At 48.1% G+C, this 13,689-nt stretch overlaps 1 protein-coding gene across 2 annotated transcripts; it reads right to left on the bottom strand.

Annotated features, from left to right (window-relative positions):
• Positions 1–9,316: 9,316 nt before the first annotated feature.
• On the bottom strand, positions 9,317–13,636 carry ISCA2 (iron-sulfur cluster assembly 2). 2 transcript variants are annotated; one of them, XM_048854139.2, is made up of 4 exons: positions 13,502–13,636; positions 12,419–12,590; positions 11,740–11,855; positions 9,317–11,535 (listed from the first exon to the last, which is right to left on the bottom strand). In XM_048854139.2, the coding sequence occupies exons 1-4, from the start codon at positions 13,561–13,563 to the stop codon at positions 11,361–11,363; spliced, it is 525 nt and encodes a 174-aa protein (XP_048710096.2). In that variant the 5' UTR covers positions 13,564–13,636; the 3' UTR covers positions 9,317–11,360. The 2 variants fall into 2 exon arrangements, with proteins under 2 accessions (XP_048710096.2, XP_048710097.2); XM_048854140.2 differs by having other exon boundaries at positions 12,419–12,587; positions 13,502–13,596.
• Positions 13,637–13,689: the final 53 nt, after the last annotated feature.

A 13,689-nucleotide genomic window follows, 5' to 3' on the forward strand; every position in this document is an offset into this window, starting at 1 on the left:
TTGCCCTGTACCAAGGCAGGATGTACTTCAGTATGCCTAAATTATCCAGACAGTGCCTAGTCTTACCATGCAGGTCTCCTTTGGCCAGGGGTGGCCAACCTGTGGCTCCAGAGCCACATGCGGCTCTTCAGAAGTTAATATGCGGCTCCTTGTATAGGCAACGACTCTGGGGCTGGAGCTACAGGTGCCAACTTTCCAATGTACCAGGGGTGCTCACTGCTCAACCCCTGCCCCTGCCCCCACTCCACCCCTTCCTGCCCTCTCCCCTGAGCCTGCAGTGCCCTCGCTTTTCCCTCCTCCCCCACAAGAGCCTCCTGCATACCATGAAACAGCTGATCAGGAGGTGTGTGGATGGAGGGGAAGGCGCTGACTGGCAGGGCTGCCGGTGGGTGGGAGGCGCTGGGAGCAGGGAGCTGATGGAGGGCTGCTGATGTATTACTGTGGCTCTTTGGCAATGTACATTGTTAAATTCTGGCTCCTTCTCCTTCCTCCAACTCAGGTTGGCCACCTCTGCCCTTGGCAGAGTGTCCCACTGGGAGCTTTCCTCTGTGACAGGGTCAGGCCAGATGGCTATAGGAGAGTAACAGAAGGCAGATATATTAGCCCCAGGCTAAGTAGGTCCCTTTTCCCTGGGTAAGGTAACAGGGAAGGTTCCAGAACAATTAGGAACTTTCTGGAGACAATTAAGGCAGGCTAATCAGGGCACCTGGGTTTTAAAAAGGAACTCACTTCAGTTTGTGGTGTGAGTGTGAGGAGCTGGGAGCAACAGGCACTAGGAGCTGAGAGTGAGAATGTGGACTGTTGGAGGACTGAGGTGTACAAGCATCATCAGACACCAGGAGGAAGGTCCTATGGTGAGGATAAAGAAGGTGTTGGGAGGAGGCCATGGGGAAGTAGCCCAGGGAGTTGTAGCTGTCGCACAGCTGTTCCAGGAGGCACTCTAGATAGCTGCATTCCACGGGGCCCTGGGCTAGAACCCGGAGTAGAAGGCGGGCTCAGGTTCCCCCCAAATCCTCCCAACTCCTGGTCAGAAACAGGAGGAGTCTACCTGGACTGTGAATTCAGAAAAATGACCAAGCTGAGGGCTGCCGTGAAGCTCCAAGGTGAGCAAATCCGCCAATAAGCACAAGACCCACCAAGGTAGAGCAGGAACTTTGTCACATTCTCATTTAACAAGCCTACTTCCTGCTGGTGTTATATTCTCATCTTATTTTCTCATCGGCCATTAGTAAGAATAATTCATACCTTCCTTCCCGCCAGCCCTTGCTACTTGGAATAGTCTCCCATCCCAAGCGTGCTCCCTTGTTCTTCTTCAAGTTTCCCCAGGTTGACTTCTCACTGGCCTGATCTGCACTAGAAAATTGTCATGTTCCGTATAGATTGTTCTCACTAGCATGCATCTAACATGCCAACCAAGAGTCAGGTCTCAATCAGGTCCTGGTGATGCTACAAGTTGTGCCAGGTGCCCTAGGCCTCCCTCCAGGATCTATCACAATCGCAGCTGAACTGACAGTTCAATCATGTTATTCTCCTTGTGGAAGGAGATCAGTGTCATGTTATAGCAATCAAGGAAAGTTAGTTCTCCCCAGGCGATCCTACCATGCCCTGTGTACTGTAAAAGTGGCCTCTCCTCACACCAGACCTGAGTTGCTGGGTATTGTAGGCTCCAAACAGGCTGTTTGTCTTTTTACATATTCTGGAAACTGCCATGTCCACTTATGCTGCTATACAAGTAATAGATCGACCCATGTCCTCTTGGTAATCTTTCTTTCTAGAGCTGCTGCCCTTTCTCCTGGCTCCCCTCACTCTTTCCTCCTGCCCCGCAGGCCTACCTCTAAGCCCTAAGAAGGAAGGTTATTTTCCAGCCATTTTGCTCTCCTCTGAACTTTCCCCCTTTGTTTTTCTGTAAACTAGGAGCCCATCCCCGTAGGCCATCCCTGTCCAAGGCAAAGAAAAGCAAGCTGCTTACCTCACGTGTTTCCTATCTGATGTTCCTATTACTAGATCTCAATATGGCATTTGTGACAGCATTGTATTGTTGGCTCATTAAATTTACCCTTCATTCTCTCACCTTGAGTCTCCTCTGAGGTCTAGTTTCCCAGCCACTATCTTCTATTTGATTATTTCTTCTTAAATGAATCGCTTGTCTTGTCTTTATTGAAACTAGTCTTTTCTTGTAGCGACACCTGGAATAAGCAGGAATCCTATCTATCTAGGCATTTATACCATTCATCTCCATGGTACCTAAGCATCTCTGTCTGCAACCTCAACAACATTTGTATCAGTCCATGCATTACTGTCTCTGACTATTATGAAGAGTGAGTCTGAAGGGTAGGAGGGGCTCAACATACACCCTCCTAGATCCTCTGTCCCTTACACTTTGGGGATTTTTTGCTTTTGGGGGTTTATATTCCTGACTGGTAACCCAGGCCCTGAACGCTTACTGAAGTTCAGACCACCTCTGGCCTTCCTGCTGTCTCTTTTTCCTTCGGTAGAACCTCTCTAGACCAGCGGTTCTCAAACTTTAGCAATCGGAGGACCCTCATTTTGATTTAATTTTTTTTCACAGACCCCAAGCCCTGCCCCCAACTCCACCCCTTCCTGCCCCTGATCCACCCCTGGCCAACCTGTCTCACCCTCTCTCCCTCCCAGTGCCTCCTGCACGCTGCTGAACAGCTGTTCCCCGGGGTGCAGGAGACACTGGCAGGGAGGGGGAGGAGTTGATCAGCGGGGCCGGTGGACCCCTGGAGTACCCTTGCGGACCCCCATGGGTCCGCAGAGCCCAGATTGAGAAATGCTGCTCTAGACCATTCCATATCCCCTAAGTTCCACCACTGCCCTGGGAAGCATCCATCTGACTGGTTTATACCATATCTTAAGTCACTTTGGGTCTTCTGACTCTGCAGCTCCCCCATTCTCATTGTAAGTCACCAAAGGCCTAGCCAGCCACGTCTCCTTTCAAAGCAACATGGTTCTCTGAAACCAGTCACTTTTCTTCCCCTACCCAGCCCTTATTTCTCTTCATTTCCCAGCAATGGAGGAGCTCCCTTCAATTTGTAGATCTAATTTTCTCTCATGTAATTCTTCTCTGCCCTGTGAATTGGTTTTTCACTGATACATTTCTGCTCAATTTGGAGAGGATTAAGAAACTTCTTTCACTCTATCAGTCCTATTTCTGGCCTCTTCTTGTTATCTGGGAATATAGGACAGCGGCAGTGGAGGAAGAGTTTTCTTAACAGGCAGAGGGATCTGCTATGCGGCCCCACTGCTTCCTGTCTCCCTACCATGTTCTCACAGGTGCAAGCAGATAAAAGTTCTACTAACAATTAGGGCTGTCAATTAATTGCAGTTAACTCATGCGATTAACTCAAAAAAATTAATCACAATTAAAAATATGACTCGCAATTAATTGCACTGTTAAACGATAGAATACCAATTGAAATTTAATATTTTTAGTTTTCTACATTTTCAAATATAATCGATTTCAATTACAACACAGAATACAAAGCCTCACTTTGTATTTTTTTTTACAAATATTTGCACCGTTAAAATGTTAACAAAAGAAATAGTAATTGAAAACAATATATTTGAAAATGTAGAAAACATTGAAAAATATTGAAATGGTATTCTATTAACAGCGCGATTAATCGCAATTAATTTTTTTTATCGCTTGACAGCCCTACTAACAACGTCTGCTTGTTACTCCTCCGTTTGTCACCAGACAGCTACAGAATTTTCTTTTCCAAATACTATTTCTTCCTTGCTTTTCAGCGGGAGCTTTCTACACTGAACATAAATTTGCTGGGTTTGACATTTTCAGCAAGCATGCACGCATAACAAGAGGGAGGGAAGTCTATATCTGACCCTTCTAAGCATGAACAGCAGAGCCACACACCCCCAGCTACAGCACTGGAAGGCAGTCAGGGCAGTTCACCCCGGCACTGGCTCAAAGGCCCTGGCCTAAGAAGCCCTCCACAAGAGCTAGCTATATAACCCACACACACAGGGGCCCTGGTGCAAGGACTACTCTGGGCAGGACAGGAGTAGAGTGGGGACATGCGGGGAGTTTCCAGGGTTGTCCTTTGCCCCAACAATTCTGCCTCCCTGCAATAGTCTATAAGGCTACAACAGGGTACAAATCAGGACAGTCCTCAAGTCTGCTCCAGCCTGCAGCAGTAGCCAAACCAGTCCCCAGCAGTCCCTGAACAGGGGAGGCACAAAATGTCTCTCCCTGCCTCGTTCCAGTGAGGTTGCTGAAGCAGGTGTGAAAGTGGTCCATTGGCTCACTCGGGCACGTTGTTCCAAGAGCTCTGGAGGACAGTTACTGCTTCACCCTTTGAGAGGAAAGAGCCGGCACTCCTTTTGCACCAAGGCAGCTCGAGACACATAGGGAAACACATCTCATCTAGACAAGGTAGCACGGATAGTCAGTGTGTCTGACCTCAGAGCCAAAGAGGAGGAGGCTCCTCAGACCCACATAAGGCTGTATGCAATCTTTCCCCACATGTGTAGCGAAGACCTTTCTAAGAATCAGACTGGGTGTACCAGCCCTTTGTGGCCCCTTGCTGGAGGTCCCACTGCTCTGCTGCACCTTGCCTCGGGAAACAATTCTCTGAGAGGAAAAGAGCAGTGAGTATTAACCCTTCAGGCTTGCCTAGAGCAACATCCTGGGAGCAGTGATTTTGGGAACCATTGAGATCTGGTCCTCCAGCAACTGGAAGGGATATCAGCTGGGAATCAGCAACAGCCAATCTAGGCTCACGAGGCTGAAAAAAGGAGCTGCCTGCTGCTAGCTCTTGGCAAGAGCATTTCTGGCTGGAACCCGTGGAGTGAAGCAGGCTGCTCCCTAGCCCACAGCCAAATGAACCAGGTTGGGCCAGGACCAATTGCCGGCCACAACAGGTGACAGAAGTTCAGGAGGAACCCTGCAAATTTAATTCTGGAGAAGGATTTAAGCCCCAGAAGGGTAATGAACCATTTGATTTACAATTGGTCCTAAAGGGCAAGGAACTTCTTGCAGGGTAAAACAAAGTCAAAATAGAAGGGGTTTGGACTGTGATTCTCACCCGGAGGCCTGAGCCACAGAAGACCTGCAGAGGGGGTGCTGGGCGCAGAAGAAAGAAGGGGTGCTCACAAAGGTGAATGCAACCCACCACATGCAGCAGCAGAGCACAATCCACCTCAGCCACTGTGCACCCACACAATTAGATGGTTACCCTACTGAAACTTGGAGACTTGCCAAGTCTCACTGCCGTAGGTCTGAGAGCCTAGAAGGGCAGCATTTTTTATTCTACTGCGAAGTTAGTTCAGAAGTGCACTGGACTTGATGGTACGTGTGCTCTTCCTGGTGACATGCCATGTGTCCACACTGATTTTGAAACCAGTGACCTAGAAGTGTCATTGGCACCTTTGCAGACTCTGCTAAGGACAGAGAGCTGCCTTTTAGTGGCTTTGTCCTCTTCTCTCTGACAGGACCCAGAAGATAGCAGAGGACAACTGTGCAGTACAACATTGTCACCCTACTGTTCAACATGTGTGCAAGACCATGACGGGAGCTGAGTGACTCTCAGCTCTGTCTCTCTATTGCATCAGACTAGGACAGCGCAAGACATAGGATTTATCCCTGAATAACCAAGATTAGGCTTTGGATGAGAAGGAACTGACTGAAGCTCAAGCTAGATAAGAGCGACAATATGCATACACTAAGGGAACAACAGGAGGGAGTCTAAGGGTAGAGCAGCTTCCTTGAGCTTTTTGTTTCTCAGGTTCATAAACTGGAAATCTTTTTGGAACTTGGGCTGCTGCTGAAGGCAGAGACATTAGCAGCAGCTAAGAATGCGTCTTGCCCCCTGCTCCCTTCCCTTCCCCTCCCAATTCAGTGTTGGCTTGGAGGTAGGAACCTCTCTTCCACAGAAAGCACATTACACACCTGTTCTGTGATCAGCACTGGCTTCCTATTAATTTGTGCATAGTTCAGAGCATTGTTTTGGACCTACACAGCTTCAAAGGGTATGAACTCTACTCACCTTAGAGGCCTGCCTATCTCATAGTGTTGTACCTGGCTGTTGAGGTTAATTGGGATGCTCAAGTGTACAGTCCAATCTGCATTCACCCAGAGGGAATGGATTGTCAGGGAGTGCCTTAGACTTCGGAATTTACTCTTTTGTCTCCGACCTCTGCCCATTGGTCCAAAAGAGCCTGAATTTATTGACCTGGGGGAGTGGCTTGAGGTGATGGAGAGGAGAAGTCTGGAAAGCGTCAGTGCCAACACTGGATCATTCTGAATGTGTCTGTATTTTTGGAAGTGGGGAGAAGGAGGAGAAAGGAATTGCAGATGATCCTATGGTTGCAAGTCTGGCCAAAGGGGTGGCTGCAGCAGCAGTCACAGGTCTCTTGTCGACTGCACTTCTCAAGCACTGAACCAACGCTGGTAGCAGAGGAGGGTTCATTTTTCAAAACAGTGGAAGATCAATATCAGCACCCCACCCCCAAGTTCAGAAAATGAGACCCACAGATAAAGCTGAAGATCATGGCAGGTTGCCATGGTAATATGCATTTAGTCTGTTTCCATGGCAACTGAAAGATATACCATTCTGTTCCTTTGAAGGATGCCAAAGGTAAATGAGCACTGATTAAAAACAAGAGGAGAAAGACCGAGGCCGGAAACTCTTTATCACTCCAGAAGGAAATATTAAAAACAAACAAAGACCCCAGGTAATTCATGTGTGTGAAGGCCTGAGGCACTGCACACAGACTGCCTCCCTTGACTGAGGAATAACAGCACCACATACTGATCCAGAAGGCTGCTGTGCCTACTCCCAGATGGGCTTGGGGAAGCTACCTTAACACAGCACTTGCCTCCATGGCTGCACATCTCCCACTGGGATACTCATACCAGCTGTGAACCATTTCTATAGACTTCATTTACACCTACGATCCCAAACCAAATGCAAACCTGAGCTCAAGTCTATCACCTGCTCAGACCTGAGAGCTCCACACCACTCCCCTATCCTCAACCTGTCACAAACCCAGACTCGGTCTAATCCTAATCCCAAACACCAACCAAAGTAGATGCTTCCACTTCAGGCCAAAACTCAATCCTACATCTGATACTACATCTAATGACTTAGGCCCGGATTTAGGCACCTAACTCCCATTAACTTAAATAGGAGCTAGACACCTAAATACCTTGGACTGAGACCCAGATCCTCAAATCAAACTAGACTCCCCTTTTTGTATTAGCATGTTTTGTGTGAGAAAAAACAGAGGGAGACTTAGGTCAAATAAAGGAGTTTTCCATTTAGCTCTAAAGAGGTTAGGTCCGTGGTCACTTACTTCCTACAGAGATGAGTTCCACAGTCCATTTCTATGGAAGTTCTGTCTTCTGGACTCATGAGTCTCCACCTGTTGGCTGACAATTACATTGATCCAGTGTAATGGGAGTTTATAGCTGCAGATAGAGCAGCTCTCTCAAGCAGCTAAGGCCAACTTCACAGACAGAGTGGAATATCAGGACACAGGACCTTATATTGACATTGTACATAAAAAACAGCAAGAGAAGAGAGCAGAACATTGGACAGATGTGTCTACATAACCTGTGTTGCCAGGCAGACTGGCTGCTGTGTTTTGCCAATCGAGCCTTCTCAGGGTGCATGGCTTTATTCCTAGATATGAGTTGTATAATTGTGCCTGAAGATCAAGAATGAATGGCTCACTATGGCCAGGTCTGCATCTTCTGTCCAGTTGCTCATGATGACTCACTGGGTTGGATCTCAGAGGAAGGACCTGAGCCATTTTAGGGCATGTCCATTCACCCCTGCAGCTCTTTGGAAGTAGGAGAGGAGTACTTGGCAATCAGTGGTATCAAACACTGCAGAAAGGTCCAGCAGGATGGTGTGATGCACTTCCCTAATCTATGGGAAGGGAAAGTGCTTCCACCAGAGCAACAAATGCTATCTGTGCATCATTCCCTGGCCTGAGCCCTGACAGAGAGATCTAGCATAGTGGCAGTGACTGACTGATGGTCTTAAACAAAGCAATAGCAGAGATGCAGGCATAGGATTTATCTACCATGTCCATTACATTTGCTCTTTCTTGAAATTTTATCTCAGCTTGGCTTCCATAATTACCCTTTTTTTGGTTCTCTTCTCTGGTCATTCTTTCTTTGTCTCTTGAGGGAATGGGTGGAGTAAGGTGTTCCTCCTAGGTGTGAGAGGCAAAGAAACATGTTCTTCCTCCAATCACTCATTCTCCATGAGCCCCCATGCAGGTCTGTCCTGGTTCCTCTTTTCCCTCTACACCCTTTCATTAGGTGATCATCTTTATGCCAATGACTCCAATCTGCTTTCCCATTCTTGACCTGTCTCACTCGATCCAACCTTCTCCTGGTTATATTATGTTAACAAATGCAACATGGACAAAACTGAATTCCTGAACTAGCGTTTCCACTCTCACCATTCTCCAGAACTGTGAACTGAATATCTGCCCTGTCCCCTGGGCCAGCAACCCAGGTGTCATCTTTGCCCCAAAGATTCAGTGTCCAAACCTTGCCACTTCTTGCTCCAGAGGCTCTAAAACCAAGCTTTCTCTCTATATATACTCAAGACTCACCCAGTCCATCCTCATCTCATTTCCATTAATGCAACTTCCTCCTATCTGGCTTTCCAGACACTCATATTATCCACTTCCTGTCCATTCAAACAACAAACAACCAGACTGTTCTAATTTACACTGGTTTCAGAGGAGCAGCCGTGTTAGTCTGTATCCACAAAAAGAAAAGGAGTACTTGTGGCACCTTAGAGACTAAAAAATTTATTTGAGCATAAGCTTTCATGGTATGCATCCAATGAAGTGAGCTGTAGCTCATGAAAGCTTATGCTCAAATAAATTTGTTAGTCTCTAAGGTCCCACAAGTACTCCTTAACTTACACTGGGAGCTGAATTAGTCCCCAGCCATCCCTGGAACTGGGAAGCTGCAAATACATTTTTGCCCCTTTCCTAGGACCTGAGACAGGCACAGCTCAGTCAGAACCAAAATTCAGGCCCAAAGTCTCTGTACGTTGTTGTTCAACAACATGACTCCCAAAGAGTAAGAGTGCCATCTAGTGAAGTTACTGAGATATTGCCAACATTACAGGTGAAGAAAGCTGCATATGTGGGTTTCCCCCAGGATTGTGCACAAGTGACTACAGGTAGTACTTAAAGTGTTCTTTAAGTCGCTCAGGAGGCAACTTCTGCAAAAGGGGGAAAATGGTCTGCGTATAGGGAGAGTTTCCTTAAGTGACAGCACTGAACAGAAAATGAGCAAAGACACGGATTGCGAGGAGTGGAACAGAACAGGTACATTCAGTTTAAATTCCATACAACAAACTCATTGATAGAATGTTAAAGTGGTATGGTTAAAGGGACAACTTAAAATCAAGTCCATTTAGAAAAAAAGTTAAGTAATTTCAGGCTCTACAGTGTCCCAGAGCCCCCTGCCATTTTTGTCATCTTACAATCACTCATACCTATTTTTCTGTATCGGTTAAATGAGGCACAGAAAGGGAATTACCCAAGTTCAAACAGTATTAGAACCTGTTTCTTGTACCAGAGAACAATGCCTGTGGCTTAGTTACCCTACCTAAAAATCAGGTTAATAATGATCGGCATCCACACAAGGCTTTAGAGCTCACCTTCTAAGTGCATAAGATTGGAAACACTTTGTCTGAGAAGCACTGTGGTTTGGTAGATAAAACAAGAGTCTAGCACAGAAATAAACATGCTCTTTCCAGCTGTGTTGCAAGCTTAACCATGGGAGTTTAGGCAAGTCTGTTCTCTGTGCCTTCAGAAACACCATCTACCAAATGGGTTAATGTTAGTCCCACACCTAGGAAGGGCAAATAAGAGACATAACAAAAGAAGGCATGTCAATTTCAGAAAATTATTAAAGCCACTCAGGGAAGAGGTAGGAGCAGAACTCAGGACCTTCTGCATGTTCCCCTAAAGCCAAAGTTGCAGCAGATCCAGATTCAAAATATTGGGGGGGGGGTATTCAATTTTCAATGGATTAAAATCTCCCCAATTCGCAAGCTGATTCCTTGGGATGCTCCCCATTCCATGGAAAACTGACACTTTTAAATCCCACGATTTGGCTGTGAGACTATTAAAGTAGGTTATTTCGTAATAATGGGAAAAGCACACAAGTTCCCTATCCCTCCTGTCAGCTGAAAACAGATGAAGCATTTTGGCTCAATTTACCAAACATTCACCTTCAGGCAGAGACTAAGCATGGAAAACTTCAGCTATAAGATGGGAGTTCCACAAAGTGATGAGTAACTGAAAATGAAGTTGCACTGGAAACCCCTAGGCCACCCTTCCTACAGCACAGTTGTGTCTGGGCACTACCCTACAAAGGGAATGAGAGATGTGTTTCTCTCCTAAAAACAGAAACAAGGCTAATGAGAGATTAGGTTATGCATCAAAATTAGGAAAATGCTTTAGATTATTAAATCAAAGCAATGTGCAGGACAGGGTACAAAGCCTCCTAGATGTGACCACAGGCTTGCCAATCCACCATGCAATTTATACCCTGCTGGCAAAAGTAGAGAGTTTAAAAAGCCATTTGCTGATTTGTACCACTTTTTAAAATTGAGTCAGGAGGGAAACAAACCAAATTGCTTGGTTTTTTTTTGTTTTTTTTTTTGGAGCCCTAACCCTAAAGCTTTAATCCTCCCCCCTACACCCACCTCTCTGCTTCACCTACATGTACCAGGTAGACCAGTCTTCCCCCAGCTGCTGGCTGCTCCCTGTAGGCAGGTAGGTCATCGAGAATAAGGAGATTAGTAGAACAAATTGTCTGGGAAGACCCACAGCCAGCTGAAAAGGGCAGGCACCCCAGGAATTCCACAGCCAGTTTAAGGACAAGGGGGAAACAACCATCTCCCTAGAGAGACCTGCATTCTAACCACACTTTGAAAAGCATGAAAAATATAAATAAACCATGGAAATTGATATTAAAAAAAACAGTCAAATACACATGTACAGGCAGCTCCTGAAAGGCAGTCCCATGTGCTGGGTGGCTCAGGGAGATCAGGGTGGCTCATTATATTCAGCAGTTCCTGGAGCTTCATAGAGGACAGAAGATGCTTTTGTGTGGGATTTAAAGCCTATTTCAAACCCTTGGAGGGAGAGTTCTATAGGTCTTGGCTGCAGACTCAGTTCAGATAGGCAAATGGGGACATTTGCAATAATTGTATAACAGACTGAGGAGGAGGATTGGGGAAGCTGAGAAAATACCAAAATGAGAAACCCTTGGAGATGATGCTGAGGACAGTCTCTGGCTCAATGTCCACCTCAGCAACACCCAAGGAGGAGTCCACTCAGAGTTTGACAGAGAAGGATGTCCCACACGAGCAGCCCTGCTCAGCTTGTGGATTGCTCACCACCTGGAATGAGTTGCGGATCAGCTCCTGGCTGAAATCCACCATTGCACCTTTCACAAAGGCCAGGCTGTCCACATCCACAACAACACGAGCACCACTTTGTTCAAACACCCTAGGAAAGAAGCATATGTTGCTTGTTATAACCCCACAGACAAAAAAGGGAAAAGCACACTTCCAGAAGTATAAAGGAATACACTGTGATCACCTACCTCCTCCCTTCAACACATATTATGACACATACCCTTCTCACCACTTTAGTCCACAGAAGTCTCCCCCCACCATCATACAACCACACCCCTTTATCCTCTGTCCTTGCCTGTCATCAGGATTGATAACTGTGTCCAAAGAAAACTTGTACTGGAATCCAGAGCAGCCACCTCCCTCCACTTGTAGCCTGAGAAACTCAGACCCTTCTATAATCTCCAGCAGCCTCTGCAAAGCAGAAAGGGAGGAGCATTAAAAGATCTGCAATATTCATGTGCAAGCAGACAGCATCTGCTTCCAATCCCATATCAAGCCTACAAGATGCCTCAACAGGACAAGGGCCAGAATCAGAGCAATATGGAAGGGGCACCTGTATGACCTTGGGGAGGTAACTCATAAGCAGCCAGGTCTGCAGCATACCCCTGTCCACCACAGCCATGTGTGGGGAATCCCTCATGCAGCTCATGTGAGAGATGAGGGGGAAATCACTGATTTCCCAAGACTCAGCTCCCACGAAGTCTGCAGTTGCCTCAAAGGGCACTGCATGTCTGAAAGGACTGTGTGTGTGTGTGGGGGGGGGGGGGGGTGGTCATCAGTGAACCCTGCGGATGATTACCAGATGATTACCAGATGCTTTGGGAACCTTTAGATCAAGTAGCTATAAGTAGCATGATGTTACAGGCATGTCAATTATAGAGAATTTCATGCTCAGAGCATGCCAGGCACTGCAACAACCTTTTCAATGACATGCACACAATGACACACCATGAGTGCCTTCTAGAGAACTGTACCTTCACACAGCTGTTGGTGAGGTAGATATGTCCCTCGCTAGAGTCAGACACTGGTTGCCCTGGTTTAGAAGAGGATGATGCCCACTGCACCCTGATGCTTGGTACATGGACTCCATTCTGAGAAGAACAGGGTGGTGTTCTTACTAGGTGCAGCAAAGTAGGAGAAAGGCTGCTGTGAAAAGATGGGGAAGGAAATAGTCAGCAAGGCAGGTGAAAAGCACAAAGGTTACTAGAGCAGAGCTCCAGAAAGGAGATTTTGGGAATGCCGGGGGGGGGGGAGGAATTCTCATGAGAGAGTAGAAACAACCTGAGATGGATGGGGAGTGTCAAGGAGGAGAAATGCCTAATTGACACTGCTTCGACGTACATATATATATATATATATAGCTAGTGACAGCACAGAGAGATTATAGAAACAGGCTGGTTCACAGCAATGGTCAGGTTAGTCTGGTATTGGGTATGTGACAGCAGCCACTATCAGATGCTTTGGAGGCAGGAGCGAAGAACGCCCCAGCCCACTGTGCTGGGCGAGCCTGCCCACAGAGGGGGTCCCTGGGGAGATGGCTTGTGCCCTGAACCAGGAGTGTCCGTGTCCATCACCTGTCTGACACCCTGTCTACTACAGGTACCTTAGCTACAGGCGAGACTATTTTGCTACCTGCTGCCAACTCTTGGCCGGGCACCGGGCACCAGCGAGTCCCTGGAGCACCTGCGCATTGTTCTAAGGCGGTTTTCCCCGGCAGGGTCACACCGCGCGGCCTGCGGGGCGGAGCTAACCGCGCCCTGGCCCCGAGGTTCGCAGTGGCCCCGTGTCCCTCTCCAGGGGCGCCACCGGCCCGCACCTCATCCCCCGCCCCCCGGGGGAACGGCCGGGTCAGGCGCCGAGCGGGGCTTGGCGCTGCCGACCGCTCGCTGCACGGCAGGGGCCGGGTGCTCGCGGCGAGGCTGCCCCAGGGCCGGGAGAGGGAGCTGCAGGCGCGCAGCGCCAGCGCGGGGCCCCCCCACACGCGCCAGGGACGGAGCGGGGACCCCGGGCTAGTGTCCCGGCTCCGCCCGAGGCCGGCGAGAGGGCCGCAGCGCTACCTGCACCGAGCGCCGGGACGCAGCCTCCGCAGATAGCTCAGCAGCACCCCCAACGCCGCCATCTTGCACCAGGGGCCCTTAGAATGCCCCGCCCACCTGCCACATCGCTATTGGTGCAGAGCCCGCCGGGCTCGGTGACGTGAACCTGCTATGACAGCTACCGAGGCGGAAATGCCAGGGAGGAGGTG

This window comes from Caretta caretta, chromosome 6 (assembly GCF_965140235.1).
Source record: "Caretta caretta isolate rCarCar2 chromosome 6, rCarCar1.hap1, whole genome shotgun sequence".
Classification (NCBI taxonomy): domain Eukaryota; kingdom Metazoa; phylum Chordata; order Testudines; family Cheloniidae; genus Caretta; species Caretta caretta.

What these genes read in the sequence shown, in the direction of transcription:
- ISCA2 (XM_048854139.2), bottom strand. Translation starts at nt 13,563, where the DNA reads ATGGCGGCGTTGGGGGTGCTGCTGAGCTATCTGCGGAGGCTGCGTCCC. An exon ending in CGTCCCGGCGCTCGGTGCAG is followed by an intron (nt 12,591 to 13,501) that starts GTAGCGCTGCGG and finishes ATCTTTTCACAG; the next exon opens with CAGCCTTTCTCCTACTTTGC. An exon ending in TCACCAACAGCTGTGTGAAG is followed by an intron (nt 11,856 to 12,418) that starts GTACAGTTCTCT and finishes TCTGCTTTGCAG; the next exon opens with AGGCTGCTGGAGATTATAGA.